The sequence below is a fragment of the Zingiber officinale genome, chromosome 2B (assembly GCF_018446385.1).
Source record: "Zingiber officinale cultivar Zhangliang chromosome 2B, Zo_v1.1, whole genome shotgun sequence".
NCBI classification, from domain to species: Eukaryota; Viridiplantae; Streptophyta; class Magnoliopsida; order Zingiberales; family Zingiberaceae; genus Zingiber; species Zingiber officinale.
Window position 1 is genome coordinate 112,355,995 of NC_055989.1, and position 13,082 is coordinate 112,369,076.

At 35.7% G+C, this 13,082-nt stretch overlaps 2 protein-coding genes and 1 long non-coding RNA gene across 3 annotated transcripts; all 3 read left to right on the forward strand.

The window, feature by feature from the left end:
• The first annotated feature begins 651 nt into the window (after positions 1–651).
• LOC122049432 lies at positions 652–3,217 on the forward strand. Its single transcript, XR_006130954.1, has 4 exons — positions 652–999; positions 2,407–2,462; positions 2,798–2,883; positions 2,958–3,217. It is a non-coding gene; the product is annotated as an uncharacterized LOC122049432 (long non-coding RNA).
• A 1,388-nt stretch (positions 3,218–4,605) lies between these two features.
• Positions 4,606–5,081, forward strand: LOC122049433 (cyclin-dependent protein kinase inhibitor SMR4-like). The gene has a single exon (XM_042610815.1). It carries the CDS (start codon positions 4,624–4,626, stop codon positions 4,858–4,860), a length of 237 nt encoding a protein of 78 aa, XP_042466749.1. The 5' UTR covers positions 4,606–4,623; the 3' UTR covers positions 4,861–5,081.
• A 2,099-nt stretch (positions 5,082–7,180) lies between these two features.
• Positions 7,181–8,115, forward strand: LOC122046830 (acetyltransferase At1g77540-like). Its single transcript, XM_042607732.1, has 2 exons — positions 7,181–7,541; positions 7,902–8,115. Exons 1-2 carry the CDS (start codon positions 7,239–7,241, stop codon positions 7,971–7,973), a joined length of 375 nt encoding a protein of 124 aa, XP_042463666.1. The 5' UTR covers positions 7,181–7,238; the 3' UTR covers positions 7,974–8,115.
• The last annotated feature ends 4,967 nt before the right edge of the window (positions 8,116–13,082 follow it).

Consider the following 13,082-nt stretch of genomic DNA (forward strand, 5'->3'; position numbering starts at 1 on the left):
CTGGGAACCAATTATGGAAATTAATATTTAATGGAATTAATAACTTAAGGAGACTTGGGTCGAACGTGTTAAGTTCCGCAGGAGATCCAAGTCAAAACCTAAAAGAACAAATAGATTAAGTTTTGGATCAAACGTGTTAAGTTCCGCAGACGATCCAAAATTTAATTTAAAAGAACACATGGTAGCTAGGAAAAGGTTCAGACCTTTGTACAAAATTTTTGTACAGTGGAACCTATAGGTTTTCCGAGTAGCAACCTATAGGTCATAGATCAGCCGAGTATATTTAAAAAATATAGAATCGTCACATTAACGGATTCCTAGAGTCATGTTATAGATATAAAAAGAAGTAAAGCCGAGTGCATTTAAGATTCCTCTAAGGGCATGTTTGGTTCAGGGTTATTCTTCATGCCCTTGGTTATCCAATCAAGGTTATATTATTTAACCGTGTTTGGTTCAGGGTCATGAGGGATTCCCAAGTTATATTTGATTCTCGCCACGTCAGCAAAATGAGGTTATATCCCGGAATCAGAAAACCTCCAAATCGTAAGGTTTTGGACGATTCCGGGGTTAAGTAAATATTTTTCTCAAATATAACCTTCGTGCGAACGCTGTTTAGCAAACCTTTTTCTTTTCGCCTATCGTACACTTTTCTTTTCGCAAACCCTAAAGCAGCGGCAACAAATCCTACTTGAACCCGCAGCGGCGGCGGCGGCGGCTGCGACAGAGATCTTGGCTTCTCCCTCTTCGTCTTCTTCGAACCAACGACGACAGTCTTCTCCCTCTTCGTCTTCTTCAAACCGGCAGCAACCACAGTCCACAGACTTCTCCCGCTTCGCCTTCTTCATCGACGGCGACAAACGTCTCCTGCTTCGCCTTCTTCATCGACGGCGACAAACTTCTCCTGCTTCGTCTTCTTCAAATCTGTGGCGACAGCAAGCTTCTCCACCTCGGTTGGAGTCCAACCTCAAGAGGATCTTGCTTCGGGTAAAAAAAAAGAAGGTATTTTTAAAGAGATAAAAAAATTCCAGTTTCCCTAATTCTGTTTGCATTTAATTGTGTCGTTTTTTGGCGAACTGTTTTCAAGTTATTAGCTAATCTTGAGATCTTCCTCACAATCAGATTTTTATTAGCTAACCTTTTTCTCTTCAAAATCAAAGAATGAATAAACTATGTTTGTATTTGTGTCCAATGGTTGTTACTCTGACCATTTGATAGGAACTTGCAAATTATAGTTAGTTTAGTGAGAGTGATAGCACAGATGCTTACTAAAATTTTGCATGTTCATCTTATCACATCATATGTTCAGACTTGGATTCAAGAATTACAGGTATGAATTTACACCCGACGTGATTGTTTCTGAGATTTTTACACATGAACAATAGAAACAATAGTGGTAAACAGTTTGGTGTTTGTGTCGGGTGATCTGGTACAAGTTTAGAATGGTATTTGAAGGCTTAGCAGAGTGTCTAATAGTACTTTAACAATTAGCGTTCAACTTTCCTTGGCTGAGATATGCTAAAAAGAAATGGTTTAAATGTCAAGTCTGCAAATCTGCAGCATAATACAATTGCACCGTAAATCTTTTGTAAGGTAATACTTTGAGTCCATGCAAGCAAATTTATGATTTCCTTGCTTTCTTTGAATAAAACATAAAATCTTTTGAAAAATTTAAATTCTTTGAAAGGTTCCACTTCTAAGGTGAATATGATGTCAAATTAGTTTAAGGAGGCTTCATTTTGTCTGCTTTAGTCCTTTTCTAATTCGAACTGTGGAATTAGTGATAACTATTGGGATGAGAAATATGTGCTCATTTCCCAATTACTTTATATCTATGTGTCTGACCTCATGATACTTCTAAGGTGAAAACTATGTTTGTATTTATCTTTCGCTTATCAGTTATTAGGATTTCCACCTTGTTGATTTTCTATTTGGTTCATTGTCCTTTTTATATTATAGGTTGCAATGACTCTATTTGGTTTTTGCTACTTATGTTTTGATATACTTTGGATTGAACTTGGATTTGATATACTTTGGATTGAATTTGGATCTATCTTTTTGTTTTGATTTAACCTGGATGAATCTTTTTTTTTTTTGGATTGAACTTGGATGTTATTGGATTGAACTTTAAGCGGCTCAATGTTATTTCTAAATTCTTTGAGCAAAAAATGTTGTCATTTGATCTTGATTTTATTACATGGAATATTTGATAGTGGACAATTAGTCGCTTTACTAATATTTTTTAAAATATTTTTATATTATTTGTCATGCCCTCGTATGCTGTATATTCTATGAATAGATCAATTACATACTGCAGCGGAAAATAAGCATATTATTCACAAGTCATTAAATCAAAAAAAGTCAGCTGCACTCTTGCAACTGAAAAGTGTGCTATAACTGTGAATGCAGGCAAACACGCAACTGTAGAGTATCTCCAGTCGAGAAATATCACAAACAAGCCTCAGGTGACTTATCCATTGGTATAAAAATTACTTAATCGTCCATGATGTTATTTCTTATTGTGTCCCTGTAATGACATCTAAATATTTTAAGGATGACTTTTTATTTTACTTCAAACTATCAACTTGTGATAAAAATTAGAGCATTCCTATGCACGCTCTCTATTAAGCAGTTCATTCTCGATGCATGCATCCTATCAACAGATCAAGAAGATCACAAGTTTTGAATCCAAATTTATATGGCTTATTCTATTCTTGAAAGTATTTCAAATTCTTCTGGAAATGTATTTGGGAAATCTAAAGAATGATCAATTGTGAATTTAATCCTGTTGGTATTGCAGAGAAACTCACTTCTCACATCCAAGAAGCCTTTGCAACTTCATAATGCAACGCAAGCAGATGAAGAAGAGTCTCACTCTTTTGCTTTGTATCCTTATATCATATATCTTCTACTCTATTTATACTGTCTATTTATTAATTGCTCCTGAACTTATATCATAGAGCTACACCATCTGTAAGAACTTTGAGAGGCAAAACAACTGTAGCAACTGCCCCTAGTTTCAGATGCAGTGAGCGTGCAGACACTTGTGGAGAGGAGGTACCATCTCAGCTGAAGGACTCACTGTGCTAAAACTTGTGGACAATATCATCATCACCGTGTCAATGTTGTGACATGAAATGCATTTTGGATTTTAATTTACCTCACAAAAATTTCAAACTGTATCTAGATGGTGTGACATTTGCGGAGCCTTTGAGACCAAATGGTGTGATGCGTAATGTTGAAAATTGTGTTATTTATATACATGTGTGTAAGAAGATGATAGCTGATTACTATTTATTATTTATTATTTATTATTTATCTATATACATGCATAGTTAATTTTGTAACTAAAGTAAAACAATAAAAAAAAAAGTAAAAACGTAAAAAAATTAAAAAGTAAAAAAATTAAAAAAAATTAAAAAAATTAAAAATTGAAAATAAATAATAATAATAATAAAACATAGAAATAAAGTGAAAAAGACAAAAGTAAAAAACACATAAAATTTAAATAATAATAATAATAATAAATGGTTGGTTTTGTAACTAAGGGTAATATAGTAAAATATTATACTAGGTTATTCATTAAAACCTTCAAACAAATAAGTTTTTATTGCATGACCTAAGTTGAACCAAACAACATTTGGTTATGTTTTATGCCCCATAACCTTGGTTATGTGATTACTTGGTAATCACATAACCAAGATTATACATGATAACTTGAATCAAACGCACCCTAAAAATATACTTCCCTTAAAATAAGGAATGCTTCCCTTAAAATAACGAGTGCATTAAAGTATACTTCCCTTAGATCTATTCACATTAACGAGTGCATTAAAGTATACTTCCCTTAAAATAAGGAATGCTTTTTATTTATTAAACTAATAATTTTCTTTGTTAATTATTTCTCTAATATTTCTCATAAAAATTTTAATCATTAGAAATATTATTCAATTTGGCGTTTATAAGGTCTAGGATTTAACTTTGAACTTTTTAGCTCTACTAAATCTAAGGTCTTTACTTCTTCAACGCTTCTTTTCTTAGCTTATATTAATAAACTCCCTTTAATGTTTATAAATATCCTAGAGAGTTAAGAATAAGATTAAACAAGTTTTAGCTATGTCAAAAATTGTACTGTTCCTTTATTAATGGATTGATTTTCGAAATTTAGGTGCATGCTTTATTAAATTGTAAATAATTAATGATATTATTTAATAATATAATGTGATGTGAAATATAATCAATACGGATAAAATTTGATAATGACATAACATTAGTCAAATATATAAGTAGATAATGCAAATGGAAGTTATATAAAAATTTAAAATAATTTAAATATTTTTTTTTTTGAAAATTCAATTAGCCCTACAAGTTAGTGGCTGACTACTAAATTACCTCATTCTTACGTCAGCAAAGTTGACTAAAATAGACCATTAGTGGAAAAAAAAAAAATTGTCTACAGTACACGCAGTAAAAATTGCCATTTTAACTTTTCCCGCTCTTCGCCGCGGTTCCCGCCATCAGGGACGACCACGCAAAATGGGGGTTTTAAAACTCCATCACCCGCCGTCCGTTCCCTGTCCCTCCCATCTTTTCCCCTTCCCTCCTGCCCCAGATTTGAAAACTCGCATGGAGAGCCGGGAGGTGGCGGAGGAGAAGGAGCCGAGCGGCGGCGGCTGGGAGACGCCCAAGCGATGGGAGTGTCGCATCCCGGCGGCCCTCCGATGCCCTCCGCCTCCAAGGAAGAAGCGCCACGCCCCTCCGCTCGTCGGAACGCGTAGGGTTCCGCCGAGGAACAGCTACTTCGACCCGCCGGATCTCGAGGCCCTCTTCGCCATGGCAACGAGGCGAGAGGCTTGCGCTTAGTCAGCTTGTTAAAAGTTTAGGATTTGAAATAGGGTTCCCCTTTCTTGTACAATCAATGCTCCGTTTCCTGCTCTCTCTTGGTGTGATCTGTTTCTTCCGCACCTGATTTAGTATCATTTTCCTTTGCAATTGATGGGTGTGTTCTGAAGAACATGGATTAGCTTGAAATTTTTGTGCTTTTTTGGTGTATTTCGATCCAAATTTTATTTACATGGATACTGACGGTGCCCTTCTTTCTCTGCTTGGGCTGCTCTTTTTCTTCTTGCTCTGGAACTGTGATGGGGTGGGTTCTTTGGTGTGTCCGCTTTTGGTGTCTTGTAAATCAAAGCTCTTTAGTCGATGGCCGATATTACCAGCATGACTCCTTCAAGTGTAGTCATCAATGGGCTGAAATGTGAAGCTTGTGTGCATGCGTGAGAGAGCAAAAGAGTTAGAGGAAAACGAAAAGAGTTGCCCTCAAGGGATCTTATATAGTCTTAGGGCATCCACAATGCCTTTAATACTTGAACTTGTTAATGTTGTTTATTATTATTTTTTTTAAATCTGTAAGTATTAACGTGTTCAAAGAACTGAACGCGTTAATGCTATAGTGACAATAAAGGGATGACATGTTGGTATTAATGCTTCATTTTAACGTGCGTTACAGAAGCCCTTAGAGGTGAAAGGTCCATGTAGACTACCATGTAAGCCCTAGGGCGATGACCCAACTAGGTTCCTCGGGCTACATCAAATATGAATCCTATTTTTTTTTTTTGAAGAAAAAATCAATAGGTATTCCCTATTTTGAGTTGCCATCACTTCCTTTCTTAAGATGAATAAATGATGCAGATCATGATTGAAGATACACTTTTTGTAGAATTAGTGGCACATAATTTGCATAACTAAATTTTAATTCAAAATAATCATCAAAAATAGATTTTGTTTTGGAATTACAAACTAAGTGGTTTCAATTTTTTTTTATTGAGTTTGTTGATCAAAATTGTACTATCTTGTATGACTGATTATTTTCTTCCGAATGTGTTGCCAAGTGTTGACTTTGATTGTCGAATGTGAGTGCCAATAATTTGAGTGTCGACTCTAAGTCATCGAATGTTGAGACACCGACGGTCAAATCACACATGTGCAAGTAAGGTTGATCATTTAGTCAAAATTAAATAGACTACCTTGAATTAATCTAAATTAAATTAATAATTTTTTTTTGAAACAAATTGAATTGATTAAAGTTTATCATTAAAAGTGAATCAATATAAACTCGGTTGAATTAATCAAATTATTCACAATTGATTATTTTTTCATCAATAGTCAGTTGTACTAATCGACTTTTAATTTATTGTGTTCATTTATGAACATCAATCAATTATGTCATTCAATTACTAAATTTATTAGTTTAATAGTAGAATTATTTTAACTAACCGTGACTTGATTATATTCATAAAATTTTAAATTATTATTTTTATAATAAATTTGGACAAGTAATTAATTGATTCTAATGTATCAATCAATTAATATGTTAAATCAGTATGATTTAATTAATTTAATCAAATTTTAAATTGACATCAAATAGAATAAATTAAAATAGTCATTTTTAAAAAAAATAAAAATAAAAATTAATTCTATTCGATCTATAATTTGGACTCATCGTCTTCAAAATTAATCTGTTGTTAAAATGAGATATCTAGATTAAAAATAAATAAATTTTGCCTCTCTTTAAAGGGCAGAGAAGAATTTAAGAATTTAACATCCTTTGCCTCTGACTTAGCAAGATGTGTCATACTTGGCCTAGTATATACCCCACTACTAAGTATTTTTATTTTAAAAATAAAATAGTTTTAATATTAAATATTTTAACAATATTAATAAAAAAATAATAATTTTAATAATATTATTCTAATTCCTTAATTTTTTTGTTATTAAATATCTATTTTAGTGGTATATATTTTCTTTTAAAAGTCTTTTATCAATTAGTTTTGTAATTCAAAAATAATTTTTAAAATTAAATATTAAAAAAGCGTCGATAATTCATGATTAAGAAGAAATGTAAGAAATTTCTTTCTAATTTTATTCTTAATTAAGAATATGATTAAGTCATTTTTTTTATAATTAACACCAAATAATCAGTACATCGATTAATTTTGAAATAAATTGAGAAGCTCAATCGTCCATTAAAAAAAAAAATCATCCCAAGTTTGGTATTCTATCTTAGATATTAAGTAATAATTTTCTCTTTTTATTGCCTAATGCCTGAAAAATTAAGTAATAAATAATATATTAATTTTAAAAGGGAAATTTTCTCTTTACTCCGATTCTTTCCAAATTTTACAGAACAACTCTATAACGTAGTCTGTAAGAGATCAGATCGGGATCGGGGATTAGGGAGGATGGAGGCGAATCGGCCACCGGAAATCGTGTGGGACGAGAAGGCGCAGAGGTTCGAGACGGAGGACAAAGAGGCGTTCCTCCAGTACCAGATCAACGACATCCTCATCCTCCTCGCCGCACCCGGCGAGGACGGCGAGCAGGAGAAGGCAAAGAAGCTACCGGCGGTGGCGATGGACATGGTGCACACGTACGTGCCGAGGAGCAAGAGGGGTTTGGGCCTCGCCGCCCGCCTCTGCGACGCCGCTTTCGCCCACGCCCAGCGCCACTCCATGCTCGTCGTCCCCACTTGCTCCTACATCTCTGTAATTTTCTCATCACTTCAGGCTTCGGGATCCAATTTTTACCTTTCTGTTTGGTGATCCCAAAAGGGATTTTGTTTTTCCCCCAATTGCTTTGTTCGTAAACGAATGCTTCAAGCTAGAAAAATCTTTAACCTAGTTTTTCCGGATAGTCAGTCACAAGTGGTAGATTTTAAATAAGTTGTCAAAATAGTGAAAACATTGTTGGTAGATTTTAATTATTTTTTTTAACATATTATGATTCCAAATAAGTTGTTAAAGTAGTGAAAAATTGTTGGTTGATAACCTGAAGGAAGAAAGGACTGTGATATTCCTTTATTGCTTTGAGAATGAGATACTCATTTGTTTTGTCTCCCTTGGCAGGAGACATATCTACCACGAAATCCTGCTTGGAATTCGCTGCTCTACAATGGCGAACTTCATTCATCGATGTGAAGATCCACCGATAAGAATTGTAAGCTAGTGAAAATAAATATATTCTTTGTCTAAGTTGAATTATCTGCGTTACCTCACAAGCTAGATCACTTCTTGTAGAACCATAACTCTTATCAATGGAAATATTCATGCTCTCTTCTAATTTTATTGTGCCATTTTCTGAAATTGTTTCTGTTGCTGGCATTGTTAAATCTTAAATATGCTCTGTTCTAGGTTCTTGCACGGGTAATTAGCTTTAGAGTTTTGAAGTATATTTGAATAATTTGTTGCATAGACTCCTGATTTTTTTTAAAAAAATAAGAGTTCTTGTCTGATCATCGGATCTGATTTATTTTATAATTTTTTCAATTGTTCTGTTTAAGATGCATCATTGGTATAAATTGGTTAGCCAACTTCATGTCCCATATCAACTATGTGAATTCTGGTTGCTTTAGTTTTCTTCAACTTGGCTTAATGTATAGAAGATTCAGGGGTAGAATTGCATTGCTCCTAGTGAAAATGATTTATGGTACTACTTATATAAAATCTACTTCTAATATTATATGTAACCTTAAATATGAAATTAACTACTTTTAATTAAAATTAAATACGCTGTTAATGAGAAGAAAAAGAGAATTAGGATAATAAGTTGGTGATCATTTGCCATTATGGAGCCGGTTTCTTCAGTCAACTTGAATGGAATATTAATTTGGTTATTTTTCTGCTCTACTTGTGGGATAAGGTTTCGTGTTATAATATTTTTTTATCCATATCTGATACTGTTAGAAGAAAAGCACAAATGAGCAAAGAAAAAGTTTATCAAAATTGCAAAATATACCGAGAAAAGATTTTATAATACCTGGTGAAGCTCAAGGTCATCAGAATCCTTCCAAAGAGAAGGATGGTATGATTAATTTCGGAGATGATACGGAGATTTTTTACTGGTCATAAATCTGGAAGCGCAAGTATCTCATCGTCTAGTAATTAACGTTTCAGATTTTTTATCCCATCAGAAAAAATCATCCTGCATTGTGTCATAGTTAGGATCGGACTTAAATTATGGGTACTTGAGAATTATTGTAGCGTCGTAGTGAGTAATGGAGCTGCAAAGGAGTTTCCGTTTTGTTTAAAAGGAGGGACCAGCTATGCTTAACTTGGTGCTTACTTGGATAAATGATCTTAACATTATATCCATCCAATTGTTAAATTATCAGTTTCGCACCCTCCTACGGCCCTACCACAAAGGTTACACTTATACCTTTTACATTTCACTTCCTTTGTATGCTTCCTCCATTCACCATCCTGTTGTCGAAGTCCTCATCGCAGAGGTGCGTGTTGCCGATGGTCGCCTTCACCTCGAAGATGCCCTCTTCGATGGTGAGAAGTGAGACATCAAAGGTTCTACCTCTAGATCAAAGATCAGCACGTTCTTCTCGCCGGAGCGCTCCTCTTCTTTTAGAGGCCATAGGCGATGGCCGCAGCCATGGGTTTCGCATCACGTTGAGGTCAGCAATAACTCCGACATCCTTGATTGACTGCTGCTGTTGAAATAGGCAGGGATGGTGACGACGGTGTTCTTGACTGTGGTTCCGAGATAAGCTTCCACAATCTCCTTCATCTTGGTGAGCACCATGGAGGAGATCTCCTTGGTGACACACTGCTTCTCCTCGCCCTTGTACTGGACGGCGATCATGGGCTTGTCACTTTGAATGACTATAGCTTGGTGTCACTTGGAAGGATCGTTGTAAAGCCTCCCGATCAAATGTTTAGCATCTGAGGATACAAAATTTGAATCAGAATGTCATGTTTTCAATCACTTACAAGCCAATACAGATCGACAATACAAATCCAAGGACCACAGAATAAAATTTTGTACTAAACTAAACACATTGAAGAGAACAACAATTCTGAAGACGGAGAGATCAGAAGTGTATCTGAAGAACAAAATGCATCCGATTCCAAAAGCTAATATTTGAATAAAAATTTGTTCTGATTCAGCAAGTAGCAGTCGGGGAAAACCAAAACGAAAGAAATTCATATCTTGAAAACTGTTCAAATTCGAGGATCAAAGCACTACGTTCATGCAAAATTGAGAGCGAAAAAAATCGCCAGAACAAGATCGAGGGGAATCTTTCCACTTACCAAAAACCGTGTTGGTAGGGTTCATGGCGACTTGGTTCTAGGCGGCATCGCCGATGAGCGACTCGGTGTCGGTGAAAGCGACGTAGGAAGGAGTGGTGCCACACTCCTAAGCACGAGTAGGTGGTTCCCAGATCGATCTTGATCGCCGGACTCTTGCCCTTTCTGCCAGGAGAGGTGCTTTTCGCGGGAGGTAAAAACAAAACCAATAAAATAAAAAAATAAAACCATAAAAGGGTATAAGCATAAATACAATTAAGCTTTATGATGGGGCTGGGGAGGGGAGTGTGTTAGGGAGGGTGCGAGAAGCAATTTACTTACTCATGACAGTCATAAGTAACATTTCCAACTTCTTCCTGAAAATCTGATGTTTTCCTGAACTCCTTCCTATTCACAGTTAGAAAATGTATTTTATTATTATTATTATTATTATTATTATTATCCAAATTTTATAATTCGCTTAATTTTGGATAGACGATCCGATCCCACGTTCGGCCGACCAAGAAAATTTAGAAAGTGCGACATCTTAGCAATCATGAGTCACTTGAAATTTGATCGCCATATGTGCACCACTAAAAAAAAATGTAATTTAACGATAGATATTTGCAATAAAAAATATTCATTGTAAATTTGTGACAACTTTTGTAATAAAAAAACTAACTTGTCATAGTTTAGCAATAAATTTTGAAATAAAAATATTTTCATCGTCAATTGGCAATAAAATATTATTCGTTGTAAAAGTCATTGAAAATTAGCGACGAAGTACCATATTCATCGCTAAATTTGCAATGAATAATGGATTCGTTGCATATTTTCTGACGAAAAATTCATTCATCTCAAATTTTGTGACAAATTTAGGATTTGTCGCAAATTTTGCAACGAAATTAATATTCGTCGCAAAAATTATTTTTTCCAGCTCAACCAACCTCAGAAATTTCAAATTTTTATATATATAAAATGTCAAATCTGTGACGAACTTTGAAATTCGTCACAGATTCTGCGATGAACTTTGAAATTCGTTGTAGATTTTGCGACGAATTCGTCGCAGATTGTATTTTTTTTTTAAAAAAAAAGTAAACATTCCAAAGCTAGCTAGTTGAGGTATCTAGAGAGTTCGGAATGATATGAAATAAATTCCTATGGGTTCCTATAAACCCCCTGATCGTATATATGCCCTCAAATATCAATTTTACCCAATGTATTGAGATAATTGATTTTATGAAGGCGATTAACATTTTTCGAACACATTCACGGTAAAAAAAATCACTGGTTGGGTAAAATTAGTGGTTGAGGATATTTATATAATCAGGGGATTTATGGAAATCCATAGAATTCTCATTCCGAGCTCTCTAGGTACCTCAATCGGTCTTGGAGCATTCAAATTTATATAAAAAAATTATAATCTAAGACGAATTTTGAAATTTGTGGCAGATTCTGCTATGAATTACAAAATTTATCGCAGATTGTAGTTTTTTTTTTTAAAATAAACTTTTCAAAATCGGTTGAAGTGCCCAGAGAGCTCGGAATGAAATGAAACTCATTCTTATACGTTCCTATAAATCCACTGATCACATAGATGTTCTTAAATATCAATTTTACCCAATATATTGAAATCATTGATTTTAAGAAGGCGATTAATATTTTTCGGGCACCTTCATAATAAAAAATCACCGGTTGGGTAAAATTTGTAATTGAAGATATTTATAAAATCAGGGGATTTATAGGAACTCGTAGGAACTGATTTCATCTCATTCCAAGCTCTCTAGGTACCTCAACTGCCCTCGGAAAGTTTAAATTTATATATAAAAAAAATCTTAAATTTGCGAATTTCAAAATTTGTCGAAGATTTTGTAACGAATTTCAAAATTTGTCGCAGATTGTAAATTTGACTTCAAAAAGTTTAAATTTATATATATAAAAAATATTTACAATTGCGATCAATTTTGAAATTCGTCGCAGAATCTGCGAAGAATTTGGCAATGAATTTATTTTTGTCGCAAAAGAAACCTAAATATTTAATCTGCCCGATCCGATCCCTTTCATCCTTTGCCCTAATTTTGGTTGGGGACGGTGTGAGGAGGAGATTTCAGTGCGGCAATTTCTGTCCAGGTAAGGCCGTCACCCCTCTCTTCCAACACCAACGAGTCTACCGACACTCGGACGGTGTGAGGAGGAGATTTCAGTGCGGCAATTTCTGTCCAGGTAAGGCCGTCACCCCTCTCTTCCAACACCGACGAGTCTACCGACACTCGGCCGGTGGCAGCTAGCACTGGGCCGCCGCGGGAGCCCATGGTTGGTGTTGGCAGGCAGCGGGAGCCCATGCCTGGTGCTAGCCACCTGCGAGAGCGAGTGGCTTGCCCTGGCCGGCAGCGCCTAGCCCTAGGGCTATAATCGAACCGAGCTGAGCTCGAACTCGAGCTCGAGAAAACTACATAGGTTCGACTTGAGCTCGAGCTCAATCGAGCTTATGAGCTCGAGCTCGAGTCGAGCTCAAGTCGAGTTCGAGCCTGACTTGGAAAAATAAATTAAAAACCTGCTCAAATAAGGATTGGAATCGTAGACCTCAAATACACCAAATGACATGCTCTAGCCACAAACTCCTCCTTAACTTATTTTTATTTTAAAAAGTAATAATAATTTTAATTATTAAAATATTAAATTAACCTGGCTTGATAAGGCTAGACAAGGCTTGACGAGCCCTTGAGCCAATGTTAAATGAGCTCGAGCTCGACTTGAATGTTAAACGAGCTAGCTCGAGCTCGGCTTGAGCCCGGTCAAATTCGAGCTCGAGTCGAGCTTTGACAGAGCCGCTCGAGAGCGGCTCACGAGCGGCTCGGCTCATTTTCACCCCTACTTGGTTTGGTCGGTCGCGCGAGGCAGAGCTTGCCCCTGGTTGGCCTCGCGAGGCAGCGCCTGGCCTTGGCCGACCGTGAGAGGTAGAACCTGGCCCTGGCCGGCTGTAGGAAGCAGAGCTTGGCCCTAGCCTACCGC

Bases quoted from the DNA above. Each gene is read 5' to 3' on its own strand.
- LOC122049433 (XM_042610815.1), top strand. From the start codon at position 4,624: ATGGAGAGCCGGGAGGTGGCGGAGGAGAAGGAGCCGAGCGGCGGCGGC.
- LOC122046830 (XM_042607732.1), top strand. From the start codon at position 7,239: ATGGAGGCGAATCGGCCACCGGAAATCGTGTGGGACGAGAAGGCGCAG. The intron at 7,542-7,901 runs GTAATTTTCTCA...CTCCCTTGGCAG, and splicing joins CCACTTGCTCCTACATCTCT to GAGACATATCTACCACGAAA.